At 47.0% G+C, this 20,560-nt stretch overlaps 1 protein-coding gene across 1 annotated transcript; it reads right to left on the reverse strand.

The window, feature by feature from the left end:
- Nucleotides 1-18,475: 18,475 nt before the first annotated feature.
- Nucleotides 18,476-19,658, reverse strand: LOC123408433 (TLC domain-containing protein At5g14285-like; the record flags this gene model as incomplete). Its single annotated transcript, XM_045101547.1, has 1 exon — nucleotides 18,476-19,658. A coding segment is annotated over one exon (1,032 nt), but the record flags the coding sequence as incomplete, so codon positions are not given.
- Between the last annotated feature and the right edge of the window lie 902 nt (nucleotides 19,659-20,560).

Consider the following 20,560-nt stretch of genomic DNA (forward strand, 5'->3'; position numbering starts at 1 on the left):
GGCAAAGGTGGAACAAAACACCAGGCTAGAGAGGCCGAGCCTTCCACCTTTTACCAAGTATATAGGTCCATTAAATTTAAATAACATTAATATGGCGATATAACAAGGAACCCAGGTTATCACATGGAAGCAACTGCACCTACAACTAGCAACGCTAATACAAGGATAAGCAAGCAGTTACATAGCCAATCAGTGGTTTGCTAGGTTGAACAGGTTGAAGGTTTCATGGCATTGTTGATAGGCTGATATTTAACATGTGGTAGGCAACAAGACATAATCGATAGAAGCGATGAAACTAGCATGGCAATGATAGTAATGGTATCTGGGGAAATGGTCATCTTGCTTGAGATCCCGCTTGGAAGAAGAACAACTCCGTGAAGTCGGCGAACCAACGTAGTCGAACGGGTCCTCATATTCTAACACGCTTGCGGAATTCTATGGAGAAGGAGCAAACCGGAAACAAACATCAACACAGATATTCACCACACGATGCAGAATCTACTATGATGCATGATCAGACCATTGATGCAAGGCATGGCATGGCAATTCACCTCACGCAAACACTACACATTAAGTGAAGCTCGATATGCAACGAGTTGCATATCGACGAAACTCCACGATTAACTATTTAGTTCACTCCCGTTAATTTACACGGCAATATTAAATGTTTTTTTAACATGGCAAGGGGTGAAGCGGTGAATCTACATGTCATCCTAGTCGGTTAACACACGGGACTTGAGAGTCGCTACGGCACAAGAGTCATGCAACACTAGATATATGCCATGAATGCATCATGCATGCTAATTACAACACCATGGCAAGAAGAGAAAGAAGCATGTGTCGCCATGGCGAGCGAAAGGGAACCATGGCGACAAAACAGAAACGATGCCACGGCAACGTTCCGATCCCGACAACTAAACGAGATATCGGTGCCAACGAATAGGGAGCGCGTGCGGGTCGAGCCAAATAAATATGGGGTGATCCCGTTTATCAGGTTCCCATGTGTCGAGGGCACGACGAAAAGGAAGACAACGTGCAACGGGCAAACATACGGCGCAAACATACGATACATCTCATACATCATAAGCATTCGGTACGCAACAACGTCCCATCGGTATACCTTCGAAGCGTGCGTTCGGGCGGATCGGATCGGTGAAGGAGAACAAAGATCTTCGTGGTCTTCGTGGAAGTAGTGGGAGTCGTGGTACTCGGTTCTCGTCGATGGTAGTCGTACTCTTGGCGTCGGTACACGGGTCTTGGCGTCGGTAGTCGAACACGGGTCCGAAGATGTTCGGGGTCGTCCAGTTACTTGGCGAACTAGTCGACGATCCACGGCGGCGGGGATGGTCTAAGCGGTGACGGCAAGCGGCAGCACAAGCAAGCAACGCCAGCAAGCAGCAACTCTCGGCAACATCAGGCATCGGCGACGAGCAACATAGCGGCAGGCAGCACAGGCAAAGGTGAGCGGAGGCCACGGCTACAAGCGGCAGCAACTAACATCTAGCAACCTAGCCTAGCAGCAAACAGCAGCTACAAGCATCAAGAAACAGCTACACTACAGCGCCAGGCCGCAAGCAAGCAAGCTTGCATACATCTAGCAGCAGCAAGCAACAAATAGCAACGGCAACGGGCAGCAGCAACTCGCGGCAACAGCAAGCTCGGCAGCTACTAACTAGCAGCAAGCTACATCATTAGCTAGCAGCTACGGCAACCAACGGCATCCAGCATCAGCTAGCAGCAACAACTAGCAGCAGCACGCGGCAACAGCAGCCAACAGCACAATGGCGGGCAACAACAAGCAACGGCGGCACAAGCAGGCAACAGCACGACAGCAGCATCAGCGAGCACCCGACGGCAGGCAGCAGCGGCGAGCACGGCGGGGCCAGGGCGACGAGCGGGAGACGGCGAGGTTGAGGCCATGGCAGGGAGCTTGGCATGGGGAGGGGCGAGGGGAGCATGGCGGGCTGCGCGCGGGAAGGTGGAGCAGGCGGGCGTGGTGCACCGGCTCCGGCAAGAGGAGAAGGGGACGTGCGGGGAGGCGCGACATGGGAGGCCAGGGGCGGCGGACGGCGGAGGGCCCGGAGGAGAACGGCTGTGGCCATGGCGGAGGAGAGGGAGATGCACAGGGCGGCTCGGTGAGGCATCCACGGCGGGGCGGCGCCGGCATAGGACCTCGGCACAGGCTGCGGCGGGGCTGGAGGTGAGCACGCGGGCGAGGGGCGAGGCCGAGGGAATCGGGAGGCGAGCGGGAGGACGAGAGGGACAGATGGGAGGACGACGGCGCAGGATGGAGCCACGAGGGATCGGGTTGAGCCTCCTTGGCTCGCTAGGGTTGGCAGGGGCCGGCTAGGCCTTGGGCCTTGGCAGGCTCCCTCTCCCTCTTTTGTTTTTTTCCTTTTTTAAAAACAGAAAACTCATAGAGAAAAGGATTTAACAACATAAAACTAAAGAAAATACCTTTTAACTCCTTAAAAACATACCCCAACTGTAAGAAATAGTTTGGGCATTTTTTTAAAGAAATAAAAAGAAACCTTTTTGAAGAATAAAATAAAACCCTTTTTAGAAATAGAAAGAGACTCTAATTTTAAAATAAAACAAAAGAAAAAAATAAAGGAAACCCAAGGGGTTGCCCCCACATTTAATAAAAGGATTTTTAAAAGAAGACGAACTTTTTAAAGGGGGTTAAAACTGAAATCTCTAACGCAGCCACAACAAAGAATAAGAGGAGAGAAGGTTTTACGTCCTCGGTGCAACATGGTTTTGATGTGGCTCTGTTGCACCCACTCTCATCACTCGAACAAAACAACGCCACTCACAAAGCATTAACACCCAACAACAAGGAGCAACAAGCAACACCGACAAATAACACAGTTGACATGATGCCATACATGATGCCATGATGCGAACTAAATGAAAATACCCACACGACGAAAACGGAAAGAAAAGGGGAATCTTCTAGAACGTCGGCATCGGGCTATCACAACCCCCGGGGGCGAGTGACGAACCTCTATGGTTTGCCCCAATGTTCCGGTTGAAATTGAAAGATTAGAATTCCTTGCCAACCCTATCTTACTAAAGTTGTCCAACATTGACCTTATACTGGGAATGGACTGGCTAAAAGCTCATACGGTGTCAATTGTTTGTGCCACCAAGACCGTCCACCTCCTACACCCTTCAAATGAATTAATAAGCTACCATGCTCATCTCGTCTGAGATGCTGAGGCATGGCTATATGCTTTGAATGCATTAATGCGTCACCTCTTGAAGGGATCGGAAATATTCCAGTTGTCCGGGAATTCCAAGATGTCTTTCCAGAAGAACTTCCGGGGATCCCCCTGCTCGAGCTGTCGATTTTGTCATCGACTTGGTACCCGGTACCACTCCTATCGCCAAGCGTCCTTATAAAATGCCACCACATGAACTTCTTGAACTTAAGCAATAAATTGACAATTCGCTTCGTCAGGGTTTCATTTGTCCGAGTTCCTCTGCTTGGGGAGCACGTTCTCTCTTTGTTAAGAAGAAGGATGGGACAAATCGTTTGGTTCAAGAGTACCGTCCTATCAACCAGGCCACTATTCAAAGCAAATATTCTCTTCCTCGGATAAATGATTTGTATGATCAACTTGTTGGTTCCTCGGTCTTCTCTAAGCTCGACTTGAGGTTGGGATACCACCAGATCCGTGTTCGCAAAGAGGATATCCCAAAGACCGCCTTTGTTACTCGTTATGGATCATAAGAGTACACCGTCATGTCCTTCGGCTTAACCAATGCACCGACAACTTTCTCTTGATTGATGAATTATATATTCATGGACTACCTCGACAAATTCATTGTGGTATATCTGGATGATATTGTGGTATTTTCAAAGAAAAAGAAGAATATGTTGAACATCTTCGTCTTGTGCTGGATATGCTTCGGGAGCATAAACTTTATGCGAAGTATTCTAAATGTGAATTCTCGCGGGACAAAGTGACGTAACTTGTTCATGTGATCTACAAGGATGGTATTGCAGTCAACCCCGAACGAGTTCAAGCTATTCTTGACTGGACTCCCCCGAAGAATGTCAAGCAAGTCACAAGTTTCCTCGAACTCGCCAGCTATTGTCGTTGATTCGTCGAGAACTTCTCTAAGATTGCGAAGCCCTTAACCAATCTGCTTCACAAAGGTGTTAAGTTTGAGTGGACTGATAAATGTCAGAAAAGTTTCTAGGCACTCAAGGACAAACTAACATCCGCTCCGGTACTTGCTCCTCCGGATACGAAAAGGGATTTCGTCATATACTGTGACGCTTCTCGTCAAGGGATAGGATGTATCCTGATGCAAGATCGGAAGGTGATTGTTTATGCCTCACGTCAGCTGCGTGCTCGTGAAGAGAACTATCTAGTTCATAACCTCGAACTTGCCGCAGTTGTGCATTCACTGAAAGAATGGCGACAATACCTTCTCGGTAATCGTTGTGAGATCTACACCGACCATCAAAGTCTGAAGTATTTGTTCACTCAGCCGAATCTGAATCTACGTCAACAAAGATGGAAGAGTGTATAACAGATTTTGACTGTGGTATATCATATACCCCGGCAAGGCTAACGTAATGGTTGATGCCTTGAGTCGCAAGTCATACTGCAACCACCTCCAGGTTCATAAGGTTCATGACCATCTTGAAGAGGAATTGCGTAAGCTGAACCTTCAGATTGTTCCTCAGGGTTATCTCGTTCCCCCTCCTGAAGAGTTTCACAAGATGAATCTTCGTTTTGTTAATAAGGGTTCCCTCAATAACCTGGTTGTTGAACCAGATCTTGTGGGCACCATCAACACTCTGCAAGGTTATGACGATGATGTCGAAAGAATTAAATGTTACCTTACAGAAGGTAAACCCTCCTTTTTCACTGTTGCTCAAGATGGCGCCTTGTACTTCAAGGGTCGCCTATTCGTCCCAAGTAAAAAGGAAAATATCAGAATGACTGGAAAGGTGATGAAAGAAGCTCATGATATGTGATAGCCTGGCTTATTAGGAATGATAGACTACTCATATCAATAAGGAATTCCTTCTTTTCTGGGAGCCCATTCGAACAAAACTCCCAGGTTAAGCGTGCTCGACTTGGACGGGAAGTTGATCCCGGGTGCGCATGAGTCAGGACAAAGTGTGCAGAAAAGACTAGTATTGATATGCGGGGCTAGTCTAGATCCTTCAAGGAGTAATGACCACCGGCGGGTTTGTCCGGGGCATTACATGATATCATGTTGTCTATACATCCGGGTATTACCAATATGTACCAAGACATCCGCCAAAGATTCTGGTGGCCAAATATGAAGCAAGACATTGCACGATATGTGGCGGAATGTGATATTTGCCAACGAAGGAAAGTTTTTAGAAAGCTATAGCAGAATGTGATATTTGCCGGCGAATCAAATGTTCTGATGCTATTCTTGTCGTCATTGACCGACTGTCCAAAGTTGCACATTTTCTCGCCGTCAAAGAAACAATTAATGCTAGTCAACTGGCAGATCTTTATATGTCCAGGATTGTTTCACTTAGCAGTATTCCACTGGTAATCAGCTCGAACCATGGCAGCTTGTTCACTTCAAAATTCTGGGAAAGTTTTTAGAAAGCTATGGGGACTCATCTGTCCTTGAGCACCGCATTTCATCCTCAATCGCAGGGACAAGTTGAACGATTCAACCAAATTCTCGAGGACATGCTTCGAGCTTGTGTCATTTCTTTTGGTAAGAAATGGGAGGAATCTCTCCCGTATGCCGAGTTCTCCTACAACAATAGCTATGAAGCTAGTCTCAAGATGGCCCCTTTCGAAATATTGTATGGACGAAGGTGTCTAACTCCTCTGAATTGGTCAGAAACTTGGGAACGATCACTCTTTGGTCCGAATATTATCCAACATGCTGAAGATCAAGTCCGCATTATTCATGAGAATCTGAAGGGTGCTCAGTCTCGTCAGAAGAGTCATATGACCGTCATCATCAAGATATGGTCTATCAACCTCGCAAAAAGGCTTATCTTCGTGTCACACCAATGAGAGGTACACACCGTTTTGGGATCAAGTGCAAGTTAGCTCCTCGCTATATTGGTCCATTCACTATTCTCGAAAGGCATGGACATGTAGCTTATCAATTGGAACTGTGTCGGCGAACCTTTCTCAGGTTAACGATGTCTTCCATGTGTCTCAGCTCCGTCGCTGCTTCAAGGATCCTATTCGAGGAGTGGATCATGATATGCTTGAGCTGCAACAAGAACTCTCTTATAAAGAGCATCCGGGCGCATTCTTGACCAAGCTGAACGTAAGACTCGTCGCAAAGTCACCAAGTTTCTTAAGGTGCAGTGGTCAAATCATTCTGAAGATGAAGCCACTTGGGAACGGGAGGATCATCTTCGTGATGGATACCCCAAGCTCTTTCCTTCTACCTCTTAATTCTCGGGACGAGAATTCTTATTAGTATGGAAGAGTTCTGACATCCTCAGCTTTTGCTAAAGTGGTCATTGTAATTAAGCATAGTGATGACCATGATCAATGCCTAATTGTTTTTCTAAAAAAATATGATCAAGTTGGAAATTCATATCTCTTTCCAAATTTCATTAAAAGCGGCATTGAATTTTGTGGTGATAAAATAAGTTTGCAAACAGCAAGGGAAAAATGTTGCATAATTGTGATGAATCACAAAACAATTGGTGTTAAAGAGAACAACATCACCACCAAACATATGGTGTGGCCCCCACCTTAAAAAACATCACCAAATTACAATTTAAAATGCTCTTAAATTCAATTGGATATTGCAAACATATTCTAAAAATCCCCAAAATGTGTGTAGCCATGCAATATATTGCAAGATATTAATTGGGTCAAGTGGCACATTTTTGCTGAGGACAAATAATGCCAAAATTAAATAAAATAGGAATAGAAATAAAAGAAAAAGGAAATACAAAAAAAACACTCACCCCCAGTGGGCCGGCCCGAGCCAGCCCAGCCACTCCCCTCACCCAAACCGGCCCAACTAACGTGGGGGTATATAACACCCCGCCCCAAACCCTAACCCACCACACTCTCCATCACCCCTCGAGCAGCCACCAACCCTAACCCCCCTCGCTTAACCTCTCCCTCTCCCTCCCGATCCACTCTGGATCGGGGCACGGAGGCCGAGCCTTCCGCCCCACCGGCCACCTCCGACCACTCCGACCCTGCCCCACCGCCCCTCATCGCCGGCTCCCCTCCTCCCTCTTGCCCCGGCCTCCTTGCCGGCTACCTCGCCGAAGCCGCCTCGCCACCACGCCGCCTACTCCACCTCCGGTCGGCCTCCTCGGCGGAGTCCCCCGACCTCCACCAAGCTGCTGCAACTCCTGCAACACCGGTGAGCACAGCCTCGGGGCTCTTCCTCCCACATTCCCCCCATAGCTCCGCCCGATTCCAACCCGAGCCGCGCCCCCACTCCGCCCCTCCGGCTGCAGCTCTCTCCTCAGACCATCCCGTGCCGCCCATCGCCTGCCCGTCACGCCGTGCCCTGGCCGCGCCGCTCTCGGCCGACAGCCGCAACCCCTTAGTCGTTGTAGCCCCGCCGCCGTAGGCCACCACCGCATGCCCGCTGTCGTGGCCCTCCTATTGGCCTCCCTGTCGATGGCTTCGGCCACGGCCAAGCCTGGCCCTTCCCCAATCTGGTTAGTTGGGATAATCCCCACTAACCCTCCCATGGTCATTGACACGTGGGGCCACCCCCCCCCCCAAAAAAAATGTTTATAAAGTTTAAACAAAAAAGAATAAAAATAGTAATGTATAATAAATTAATTAATTAACTAGTTAATTAAATCAATTAGTGTAATTAGATAGTTTAATACCCTCTTAAGTTGATAGGAAAATGACATGTGGGTCTAGCCCAATTAACGATTATTTAAACCTATTAATTTAATTTTGTTAATTAATTAACCTAATCAGCGAATGACGGGTGGGTCCCATCCCCCTACTTAACCTGTTTAAATAAGAAAGGAAATTAAATTAAAATGTGAGTATGACACGTGGGACCCACTGGTCAGTTTGACCAGTCAACAGGACTGTTGACTCATGATGTCAGCATGACCTCATGCCGATGTCATAATTGCATTTATTGAATTAAAATTAAATTTGTTTTATTTTCTTAATATTGAATAAAACTTCAAAAATTAATATTAATTAAACCGTAAGTCAGATGAAAATATTTTGAACGTGAAAGTTGATCAGCAGAACGAGACGAACCTTGATACGCTATCCGTTCGTGTGTCACGTGTCCCTAGCATAACCAACGTGGAACTTTTCCACTGTTTTTCGTCTGACCAGTAGTAGCGTGAGACCTGGGAAACATCATCCGATATTTTCCCGATCGGTCTATGACGGATGATATTGCGTTAATTCATGCCTAGACCGTCATATTGCCATGTCATGCTTATATTGCATGTGTGTTTATATTTATTGTTTCTTCCCCCCTCTTCTTACCGATAGACCCCGAGACTGACGCTGCTGCCGGGTACGACTACCCTCCTGACGATCAGCTCTTTGCTGCAGAGCAACAAGGCAAGCAAACCCCCTTGATCATCCCTATATCGCATATTTCTTTCTCCCTCATGCTTGCATTAGAATTTTTCTCATGTTGTAGTTAGCTCCTATATCTCATGCATAGCCTAATTTTGATGAACTCCAACTTTCCTGTACCACCATCTAAACTATTTAGTATAGATGGAGCAGTCATCCCCTTTGCCCCCTTAGTCCAGTTTCCCCCGCTTTATCGTCAAGTCTCGATCCCTAATCAACGAGCCAAGACCTGACACAGCACTCACACCCCCTCGGTTGTACGACGCTGCAGAGCTACTATCGGGTACCGAGGGTGACACCTCACGAAGTAATCATGATGATATCTTTGTAGTGCGGCTAGTCGGTCGTGGTTATCGAGGGTGATTCCTCCTTCACCACTCCCGAGGATGACTCTGTCATGCAACCCCTCAAGTGTGATGTGACAGCCCGATGCCGGCGTTCCAGAAGATTCCCCTGTTATTTCCGTTTCCGTCGTGTGATTAGTTTAATTTGTTGCATAATCATGTAGTTTTCATCATGGCATCATGCATGGCATTATGTCAACTGTGTTTTGTCGGTATTGCTTCTTGCTCCGTGTTGTTGGGTGTTAATGCTTGTGAGTGCTTTATTAGTGTGGCATTGTTCGTTGGCGTGATGAGAGTGGGTGCAACACAGCCGCTTCAAACCATGTTACAACGTGGACCTAAAAACCCTCTCTCCCCTCTTATTTCATTTTGTGGTTTAGCTAAAGATTTCAGTTTTAACCCCTTCAAAATAAATGCGTTTTCTTTTAAAAATCATTTTATTAAATATGGGGGCAACCCCTTGGGTTTTCGTTATTTCTTCCTTTTGTTTATTTTTAAACAAGAGACCCATTTTATTTATAAAAAGGGGTTTTATTTTATTCTTTTGTTAAAAAGGGTTTTGTTTTATTCTTTAAAAAGGTTTTATTTTTATTCGTTTAAAAAAATGCCCAATCTATTTTTAAAGTTGGGGTATATTTTTAAAGGAGTAAAAGGCATTTTTTTTTATTTTGTTAAAACATTTTCTTTTGTGTTTGTTCTTCGTTTTTATATAAAAACCAACGTGCGAGGGGGAAGAGGGAGCCCAGCCGGCCAGGCCCAGGCCCGAGACCTCCCCTGCCCTAGCGAGCTAGGGACTCCCTCGTCCTGATCCCCTCGTGCAGCCTCCCCTCTGCCCCGCTCCCGATCCCCTTTCTTCCTCCTCCCGTCCTCCCCGTCTCCCTCCTCTGTGTGCGCCGTCATCTCCCTCTCCTCCCGATTCCCCCCTCTGTCTGATTCCCTTGCTCCCCCGCGTGCAGTCCCTGATCGCCGCTGCCAGCCCCAGGCCCGAGCCGCATGTGCCCTCTCCCCTGCCACCGGCTGCTCCACCCCGCGCGCCTCCTGCTTCCCCCAGCATCGAGCTCCCCCGCATTGCGCCGCGTTCCTCGCCCTGGCCTCCCTCTGCCCCGTTGTGCCGAGGCCTCCGTGTTCCCCGTGCCGCCCGCGCCGGCTGCCGCCATGTTCGCGTCGCCGCCGGTTTGCCCTACAGCAGACCGCCTCCTCGCCATCTCCCTCGCGGGTCGCCTCACCCCTTGCTGTGCTCGCCGCAACCTCCGTCTCCCGCGCGAGCCTCACCGTCGGCTGGCCTTAGCAGCCGCCGTAGCCTCCCTGCTCGCCATGGCCTCGCCCTCGACCGGCCTCCTCCTCCTCGTGGAGCCGGGCTGCCTGCCGTGTGCCCGACCTCCCCATGGAGCCGAGCTGCATGCTACTCCCCCTGTCAAGCTAGCTTGATGTGCCTCGTTGCCGTTGTTGATAGTGCTGCTACGTGCCTGCCTGCTTGCCGATTGCTGTTCTGCCTACTGCGATGCGTTATGCTGCTGCCGGATGTAGGTGCAGGTTGTGTGCTGTAGCTTTGTGTTGTTGTAGGTGTTGCCGCTGCTTTGTCGGCTGATGCTGCTGCTGATTGCCTGTGCGGCTAGGCCGATGCTATTTTGTCGCTTTGCTGTTGCCTAGCGATGTTGTTGGCCTGCTAGGCTGCTTGCCTTGCCTTATTGCCTGCCTAGCTGCTTGTGCCGATGTAGTTTGCTAGTTAGTTTGATGCTTGCTGCGTTTAGCTATTAGCTGCTGCAGGAGCATGCTAGGTTGCCTGCTTGCTAGCTAGTTGTCGTAGCGTGCATGCTAGTAGATGTTGTTGCTTGTGCTGTCGCTTGCCGTTGCCGCGTGCACCATCCCTGCCGCCGTGCAATCAACAATTCGCCGAGCACCACGTCGTCCTCGACGACCCCCGGAATCGTGTTCGTCTATCGTCGCTGAAGACCCATCTACCGACGCAAGAGTACGCCTACCATCGACGAGACCGTGTACCACGACTTCTACGAGGTCCGCTACGATTCAAACCGCTCCGAGATGCATGCTTCGAAGGTATAATGATGGGACGTGTCGTGTACCGAACGCATATGTTGTATGAGATGTATCGTATGTATGCGCCATATGTTTGCCCGTTGCACGTTGTCTCTCTTTCGTCGCGCCCTCGACACATGGGAACCCGGTAGCGGGATCACCCCATCTTTATTTAACATTCCCGCACACGCTCCCTATACGTTGGCACGATATCTCGACGAGTTATCGGGATAAGAACGTAGCCATGGCTTCGTTTCCGTCTTGCCGTCATGGTTCCCTCTCGCTCGTCGTGGCGACATATGCTTATTTCTCTTCTTTCCCGTGTTGTTGAAGTTGCATGCATGACGCATTCATGGCATATAATCTTGTGTTGCATGTCTCTTGTGTTGTAGCGTCCGTTCTAAGCCCCGTGTGTTAACCGACTAGGAAGAATTGTAGAATCACCCGGTTCACCCTTGCCATGTTAACAACATAAAATATCGCCGTGTGAATTAAACAGGAGTGGACTAAATAATTAAACGTGGAGTTTCATCGATATGCAACACATTGCATATCGAGCTTCACTTAATGTAGTATTTGCGTGAGGTGAATTGTCATGCCATTCCTTGCATGTTGAACTGATCATGCATCATAGTAGGTTGTGCATCATGTTGTGCATCGTGTGGTGAATATTTGTGTTGATGTTTGTTTCTGTTTTGCTCCGTCTCGATAGAGTTCCGCAAGCGTGTCGGAATGTGAGGACCCGTTCGACTAAGTTGGTTCGCCGACTTCTCAGAGTTGTTCTTCTTCCAAGCGGGATCTCAGGCAAGATGACCATTTCCCCAGATACCATTACTATCATTGCCATGCTAGTTTTATCGCTTCTACCGATTATGCCTCTCAACCTACCACATGTTAAATATCAGCCTCTCCACAATGCCATGATAACCTTCAACCTGTTCGACCTAGCAAACCATTGATTGGCTATGTTACCGCTTGCTTAACCCTGTGTTAGCGTTGCTAGTTGCAGGTGCATTGCTTCCATGTGAAAGCATGGGTTCCTTGTCATATCACCATATTTAAATTCTACTTAATTTAATGCACCTATATACTTGGTAAAAGGTGGAAGGTTCGGCCTTTTCTAGCCTGGTGTTTTGTTCCACCTTTGCCCCCTTAGTTTCGGCTACCTGTGTTATGTTCCATAATTGAGCACTCCTAACAAGATCAGGGTTGTTATGGGGACCCCTTGATAATTCTTTTTAGATTAAAGTTGGTATGGCAAGGCCCAACATTGGTACTATTTGCCGAACATAATAATTCTGTTAAACTGAAATGCATAGGGAGTTAGCGCTACCCGAGGAGTAATTATACATAATACAGGGGGGCAGTGCTGATGGTGCTGGTCCAAATCTAGAGCCGTTTGCGGGGCCAACCCAGGGCAACTTGGGAGATTTCTATCAGGCCACCGTATGCTGTGCTCATCCATCGTGTCCTGGGAACGGGATACGCGGGTCCTATCGTGATCGTCGACACGTCGGGCGGCCTTGTTGGATTAGTTTTACCTTTGACGAGATATCTTGTGCAACGGGATCCCGGTGATGCTTTGGGTAATCTCAGAGTTGAGGTTTTCCACTAAGGAGTCCGACGAGATCGCGAGCTTCGTGATCGAGGATTTCTATGCGGCTTGTGGTAATTTGTGATGGACTAGTTGGCGCACCCCTGCAGGGTTAAATATTTCGGAAAGTCGTGCCCGCAGTTATGTGGCAATGTGGAAACTTTGTTTAACACTGGTTCTAGATAACTTGAAGTTAACCTAATTAAAACATGCCAACCGTGTGCGTAACCGTGACTGTCTCTTTCGTGAGTTCCTTCTCCGATCGAGGACACGGTGGGGTTATGTCTGACGTAGGTAGGTGCTCAGGATCATTCATTTGATCATCAGTAGTTCACGTCCGCTATGCGTAGATCTTCCCCCTCTTATTTCTTGTACTCATAAGTTTAGCCACCAAATATATGCTTAGCCGTTGTTGCAACCTCACCACTTAACCTTACCTCACCCATTAAGCTTTGCTAGTCTTGATACCTTTGGAAATGAGATTACTGAGTCCCCTGTGGCTCACAGATTACTACAACACCTGTTGCAGGTACAGGTAAAGGTTACTTGACGCGAGCGCGTTGATTGTTCATTTGGAGTTGCTTCTTCTTCTTCTTCTTCATCGATCTAGGATGGGTTCCAGGCCGGCAGCCTCGGATAGCAAGGATGGACGTCGTTTTCTTTTGTCGTTTGTTTTCGTCCGTAGTCGGACCCTGCTCTTATTCATGATGTTTATGTATTGTACTGATGTGACTCTGATGTTGCTTGTGGCGAGTGTAAGCCAATTCTATATATATCTCATCTTTTCAGTACATGTACTTGTAACGATATCCATTCTTGCGAAACGACGAGATGCGCTTCTATCCTTGACGAGGCCCTCATGCCAAATTAAGGATAGGGTCGCATCTTGGGCGTTACATGTGAGACCCTCGAGGGTGATTCCTCGAAGTCCACGTTGACGGTTACATCGTTTGAAATCCAACGAGGGTGATACCTCAGATTCCCCCTGATGTTACAACCACACAGTTAATTGACCATGTTACTCGGAACATTGATGAATAAATGTTAGGCAGGTGGATTCCCGCGTGGATGTGTCCATGAGTTAATTAAAATGTTAATGGATTCGTTTATTTGATCTGGGTTGGTCGGAGACCTTTTCGCACTAACCGGCTACGCAAGGGAAGTTATGGGTACTCGACGTCGTGGTATCAGCCAAACCTCTTCAGATGTCAGCAATGGAGCAGCGCACGCCCGAGTAGTCTGGATTATCACTGTTCTTGTATAAGAGGTGCCAGGACTGACATCGGTCGCCCACGCAACGTGCAGGAGCACAATGGGCGATGGGCCAATGACCCCTGCGTGCTTAGGATTTAGATCGGCGAGATGGCCTCTTTGTTCAGTCTAGGTGGGGCTGCGACGTGTCGAAGTTCCGAGGCTGGGCATGACCCAGGAAAGTGTGTACGGCCAGAGTTTATCGAGCGTGACGGGAAACTTGGTGCACCCCTGCAGGGATGAAAATTAACTATTCGAATAGCCGTGTCCACGGTTACAGGACGACTTGGAGTTGTGCCCCAATCTTATACAACTGCAACTGTTACTTAACTGCAATGTTTGTTGCGGGATTGCTTCCTCGCAAGGAGTCGAGGAAGGATCTCCGGGCATGACTTTAATTAATATTGCTGCAACATTATGACTATTAATTGTATTACCTGTTCTACTCTCATCTATTGTTGCAAGACCCCTGAAGATGCTAGTCTTCGATAGGACTAGGCCTTCTCTCTATTTTTGCATTGTTGAACTAATGCATACTTAGCATAGTTCTGATGTCAGTCTTGCAAGTACTTTGGATGAGTACTCATCGTTGCTTTGCTCCCACCCTTTTCCCCTTGATACGTTGATGCGACCAGATGATGGAGCCGAGGAGATGGCGTATCCCGCCGACGACGACTGCTACCCCGGCACTGCCTACTACTACATGGAGGCCGCTAAAGACCAGGAGTAGTTAGGAGGCTCCCAGACAGGAGGCCTCGCCTCGTTCGATCGTTGTATCTTTTGTGCTAGCCTTCTCTAAGGCACCTCATGTTTCATGTCTGTACTCAGATATTTGTTGCTTCCGCTGACTCGTGTGTTTTTCGAGCTTCTGTATTCTAGATCTCAAGGCCCCTCGCTTGTAATATGAAGTTTGTATGTTTTATTTGTGTCTAGAGTTGTGTTGTGATATCTTCCCGTGAGTCCTTGAGCTTCGTCGTACGCATTTGCGTGTATGATTAGCGTACGATCAAATCGAGGGCGTCACAATAGCGGTCGATGTGTGGAGTAATAGTAGTAGATGCAGGCAGGAGTCGGTCTATTAATCTTGGACGTGATGCCTATATAATGATCATTGTTTGGATATCGTCATCATTATTTGAAGTTCTATCAATTGCCCAACAGTAATTATTTTCACATCGTTTGCTATTTTTCTCGAGAGAAGCCACTAGTGAAACCTACGGCCCCCGGGTCTCTTTTCATCATATTTGCCTTTGCGATCTATTTTCCTTTGCTTTTATTTTCAGATCTATTAAACCAAAAATACAAAAATACCTTGCTGCAATTTATTTGTTCCGCGATCTGTTTATCCTATCTACCACTTCTACTTCACGTTATTTGTCTATCTTGAGACGCCGTACCCGAAGGGAATTTCTCGCGCCGTTGCCGGGGAAGATAAAGTCAAGATAGTCTCCTGCCAACGTGCCAATTTCAGGCGTCGTACCCGAAAGGGATTGACAACCCCTTTAACACGTCGGGTTGCGAGTATTTGTTATTTGTGTGCAGGTGTTGTTTACATGGTGTGAGGAGGTTCTCCTACTGGTTCGATAACATTGGTCTCATCACTGAGGGAAATACCTACCGTCGCTATACTGCATCATCCCTTCCTCTTTGGGAAAATACCGACGTAGTTCTAGCAGACATCACGACCAAGTGCAAGGTTAATTGGGAAACAGTTTGTCGATCAAAGGAATATGGGGTCTAAGTGTTCTCAACACCGACAAGTTTGCGCGTGTGCTTCGTTTTCGATGGCTTTGGTATGAATGGAAGGAACCTCACAAGCTTTGGGTGGTCTTGGTAATCCATGCACCGTCGATGACCGCGAGTTCTTATATGCTTCTACTTCTATCACCATTGGGATGGCATCAAAACGCCATTCTGGGACTCCCCTTGGCTTCTTGGTCGCAAGCCAATGGAAATTGCACCGCTCATCTTTGTTGCTTTGATGAGAAAAAATTGGAAGGTGCACAAGGCCCTCAAGGGGAACACATGGATTCTCAAGATCAAGCATGACACCATAATATCCATTTGACCACATCTGAGAATTCTTCACTCTTTGAATGCTTATACACGACTACCGACTTAATGAGCAAATCAGAGATGGTATTATTTGGAAGCACTCCAATGATGGGATCTACACGGCTTCCACCGCGTACAAAGCTCAATTTCTTGGCTTGATGATATCCCCTGTGGACCTCATGGTATGGAAGGTTTGGGCACCTCCAAAAGTGATTTTTTCCTTGGTTGGCATTGCAAGGTAGGTTTGGACCGCCGACCGGTGGAAAAAGCGTGGTTGGGCAAATTATGACCTTTGCCAATTATGCAAAAGGATGGCCTTTGCCAATTATGCAAAAGGGAGCGAGAAACGGCTATGCATCTCTTCTTCAAGTGCTGCTACACGCTTTAGACTTTGGAGATCAATCATCAAGATACTTAGCCTTGTTCACATGGACACCTCCACTTGGCATCTTGTGGACTCCATAAGAGAGTGGTGAGAAAAAGAAACTTAGCATTGTTCACATGGACACCTTCACTTGGCATCTTGCAGACTCCATAAGAGAGTGGTGGGGAAAGAGAATCGACAAGCTGAACCCCAATGGACAAGCCATGGCCTTCGTCACCATGCTTGTGTCTTGACTATTTGGAACCAAAGAAATGCTAGGGTGTTCCGACACAAGTGTGCACCGCCGTCCATTCTTCTTTGCATCATCCTTATCACGGGTGCTAAGAAGTTAGGGCTTATTATTTTGTGTGAGTAATTGACGTGTCGTGAATGTAGGTTGCTTATAACACTCTAAACTCTCTTCTTATTTAATGGATGATGCAAATCTTATGCTTCCATTTCGGAAAAAAATCAGTCTGGCCAAACTCCAAATCCTGATTTTGTGTGTGGTTCATTCATTAGCATATTGTCACATATATCAACTCCATTCATTTGGAACACATGAGGAATTAATACTCTTCTACTTACTGTTTCTTCAGGCTGCTATCCGCACATGGCTTCCTTTGGTCCCCTGCTAAAATACATTTGGTAATCCCCAAGAAATACAATGTGTTCCTTTGGCTGGATTTCAGAGCAAGACTTAAAACACATGAGAATGTGATCAAAACGCAGTGATGAATTTTCAAGATTGTTTGTGTCCGGCTGTTGAGAGATACTTAACCATATTTTCCTCCAATGCAAACCGGCACATGATCTTTTGACAGTTTTAGGTCTCCTACCTATGGCTGATTCATCTACATCCATTCTTTCTTTTCTGCAGACTGCCAGGCCTGACGTTAGCATCATCTTCACGGCATGCACAGTGCAGCTCTCAGAAGTCCGCAACAAACGGATATTTTTTTATCATATTGTTACCCCTTAGAATGTCTCACAGCAACAAATTGGAAACGCAATCAAGCTATGAAGAAGCAATCGAACTGATAACCAAGCGCTCAAGGATTTCTTTTTTCCTTCCTGCAGAATGTTTTCCCGTTACCATGTGACATTCCTAAAAGGATCCTTTCTCCTTCTTTACTTTTCAGTTTTTTCTATTATTTTAGGACCCCGTTAGCTGGCGTCCGTCATGATTGGCATTTTCTAGGAGAATGACAGTTTTGAGCCTTCGTCCCAAAAAATGGCATGCTGTTCTGAAGAAACTGCCACCCCCGACAAAACTAAAACTGCGAGCAAAAACGTTCGAAATGCTCCCCTCTCCCAACAAATGTGGACCAGACAAGATTTCTGTTATTTTATTACCTGTCTTTCTTATTTTGCTTTGTATGCTGTTTTCAACCCTATACTTTCTGTTTGGAATATACCATAAGGTAGACTAAGGCTTACCTTATCCAAAAAAGAATTAATACTTCAGTCAACCACTATTAGAACTCCAACACTTCTATATTTTATTAATACATAGTACATTGTTTCTAAATTCATTTGTTATACACAAGACATTATTGTAAATTGTGTTTGGGCATTAATATTGTTTTAACTATTTCACCTTAAAGATGTAACAAACACAATGGCGAAAGGTCAATACTTACACTTCATCTCATTTTACCGTATAATGTTGCTCTTTAAACCAACATTATCATCCTCAACATATTAATTTGTGATGGCAAGAGGGCGGCCCGCGGACACATCAGTGAGCGTTTGCGAGGAAAGAGGATTGATTTCACTTAACTGCAGGATGAAATTGATAGGAAAAGGTACGGGTCCTTCTATATGCCAGATCCACCATAAACGATTACTATGGAGCCATGTTTATCTAAAATATGGGAGGTCTGCACTAATTTCATGTGGTCAAAAGACTGCCATGGATGAAGTGGACATTTTTTCGAAATGTTTCTTGGATCATGAGCTGGAAGAAAATGTGTTTGTAGACATACAGCGAGGGAGTTAGATGGGGTAGCCAAGACATGAGTAATCTATTAGAGACATGTTTTCTAAAACACAAGGATCGTCTTGATGCAGGATGGGTGGGTCAAAATTATTTCCAAAATTACACATGTGTGTTGTCCGTGCACAATTACTAGTATGACTAAAGGCCTGGAAAATCCTAGTATTTTGGCAAAATACTGAAAAGGATATACTAAGACAAATCCTCAAATTGAGTCTTAAATTGCACCATCTTACTGACTAATTTCATGCATAAATTGCTGAATTAAAGAATGGAGAGATGTTGCATATATAGCATTTCAAAATATATCAGTCATCATCAGCTATCATCAATTCATCAACATTTTTTAGGAATTATCATCTTCATCAGGTGTCACCACAAATACTGACAAATTGAGCCACTAATAGGTATTCTACTATGTGTCTTTTTTTCCAATGCTCTGCTTCCTTTCCTTAAAAAGTGTCTTCCAAAGATTCCAAATCCAAAAGTTGCTCACCGTGATAGCAGCGCCGACGACAATGATCCAAGATACGCGCACCCACCACGGGATGAGATCAACAGCCTGGCCAGACAGATAGAACAGGCTCATCTTGAGGAAGAAGAGCGGTCCCGCGACACCCCTGACAATGGTGTATAGCACATAGAACGGTGGCGACAGAGTGTTATACACCCTTGCAGCCGCAGGAACCTCGGTTCGCCAGATCCCGGCGAGTGTCCACACATTCTGCAGGAGGCTGGTGACCTCGGCGAGAAAGAGCAGGACGAGGAGTGCGTATGCACCATGGTAGACGACGTAGCGACAGGTGAAGAAGACAAAAAGCGTGGCGAGGTGGTGGGCGATGAAGAGGATGTCCCCGGGAAGGAAGGCGAGATAGTGGAGCAGGTCCATGGTGAAGTAGGCGATACTGTAGTCGAGGACGTGGTCCTGGATGCGGGAATTGGGAGCCGCGAAACCCCGGTTCCCCGCCGGCTGCGCGGCGATGGCTGCGACCGCCGCGAACGCGGCAGCGGAGCCGTGCGCGAGTGAGATGAGGCAGCTGGCGCCGTCCAGCCGGTGCCTCCACTCCCAACGCCGGAACAAGCCCAGTTGGCCGACACAGTAGATGACAGCGTACATGGACAGGAAGGCTGGATACATCCACCGCTCCTCAGCGGCCCAAGAAGCCAAAAGCTCGGCCATGGCAGCAGAGAGATTTGCGCAAGAATCAAATATCGCGGGACTTGATCCGACGCTCCCGGCCGTTCGGATTAGCGGCGATTCAAGGAATCTCGCGGCCGGGCAGCGGGAAGTATGAAGGGGATTCGGCTGGGCAGTAGGGTTTGGGCGACGAGTACCACGGAGGTGGATGGCTGTGCGGTTCTGTTTGTTTGGCGTGGAGTGGTTGCGTGTGATAAGATAACACGGGCGGATTTGGTTGCTAATCAAGAGGGTTTGTTGGAGATTTAAGTAAGGATTTCAATAATTATTTTTTCTATCTTTTGTGAACGAACTACGAATGTATCGTACAATTTTATTTTATTTAACGCAAAACACTCATAAAGCTTATATACACGCGCATACATTCATTTTATGAACGCATACACACACTCAATTTTATCATTACATTTGAAAGACTTAACCGATATATCATTTTGAAATTTATAAAGTCATCATAGGAACCTCGTCATCGACAGAAATGTCTCTTTACACTGAATATGCATCAACGAAAATTCTAAAATAAATGCGAGCCCCATCCTCGTGGATTAGGATACCACAGTGTCTCTAACTATTCAACCATCAAATATGACGACAAACCCAACTAGATGTATTAGATTAGTGATGGTTGTTAAGTGCACTAACGAAACGGTATTGCAATTAGCAATATATACGTCCCGACCCACATTTCCAGCTACGCACATCAGCACCCTCAAAGAAAAAAAACACCCACTTCCCACGACCCACTCACCCGAGCATGGTCGCACCCTTGCTGGTGGTGGCACTCCCCATAGGCCCGGTCGTCGCCGCCCCCGTCTCACCGTACAATATTGTCGCTGCCCCTCGCCCCCGACAATGCACCACGGGTCACACACACATGTCCCTCACTCCAACTTCCTCGCTCAAGATCCCATCTCTCCCAAGCAAAACCACCACCATCGACCATGGCGGCGGGCAGTTGAGGACCAACAAGTCCTTCTCTCCTTTGTCTACCGCCTTCTCTCCTGCCGCCCGCCACTTGCCTCATGATACGTCTCCGTCGTATCTACTTTTCTGAACTCTTTTGTCCTTGTTTTGGACTCTAATTTGCATGATTTGAATGGAACTAACCCGGATTGACGCTGTTTTTAGCAGAATTGCCATGGTGTTGTTTT

Source organism: Hordeum vulgare, chromosome 1H (assembly GCF_904849725.1).
Source record: "Hordeum vulgare subsp. vulgare chromosome 1H, MorexV3_pseudomolecules_assembly, whole genome shotgun sequence".
Lineage (NCBI taxonomy): Eukaryota > Viridiplantae > Streptophyta > Magnoliopsida > Poales > Poaceae > Hordeum > Hordeum vulgare.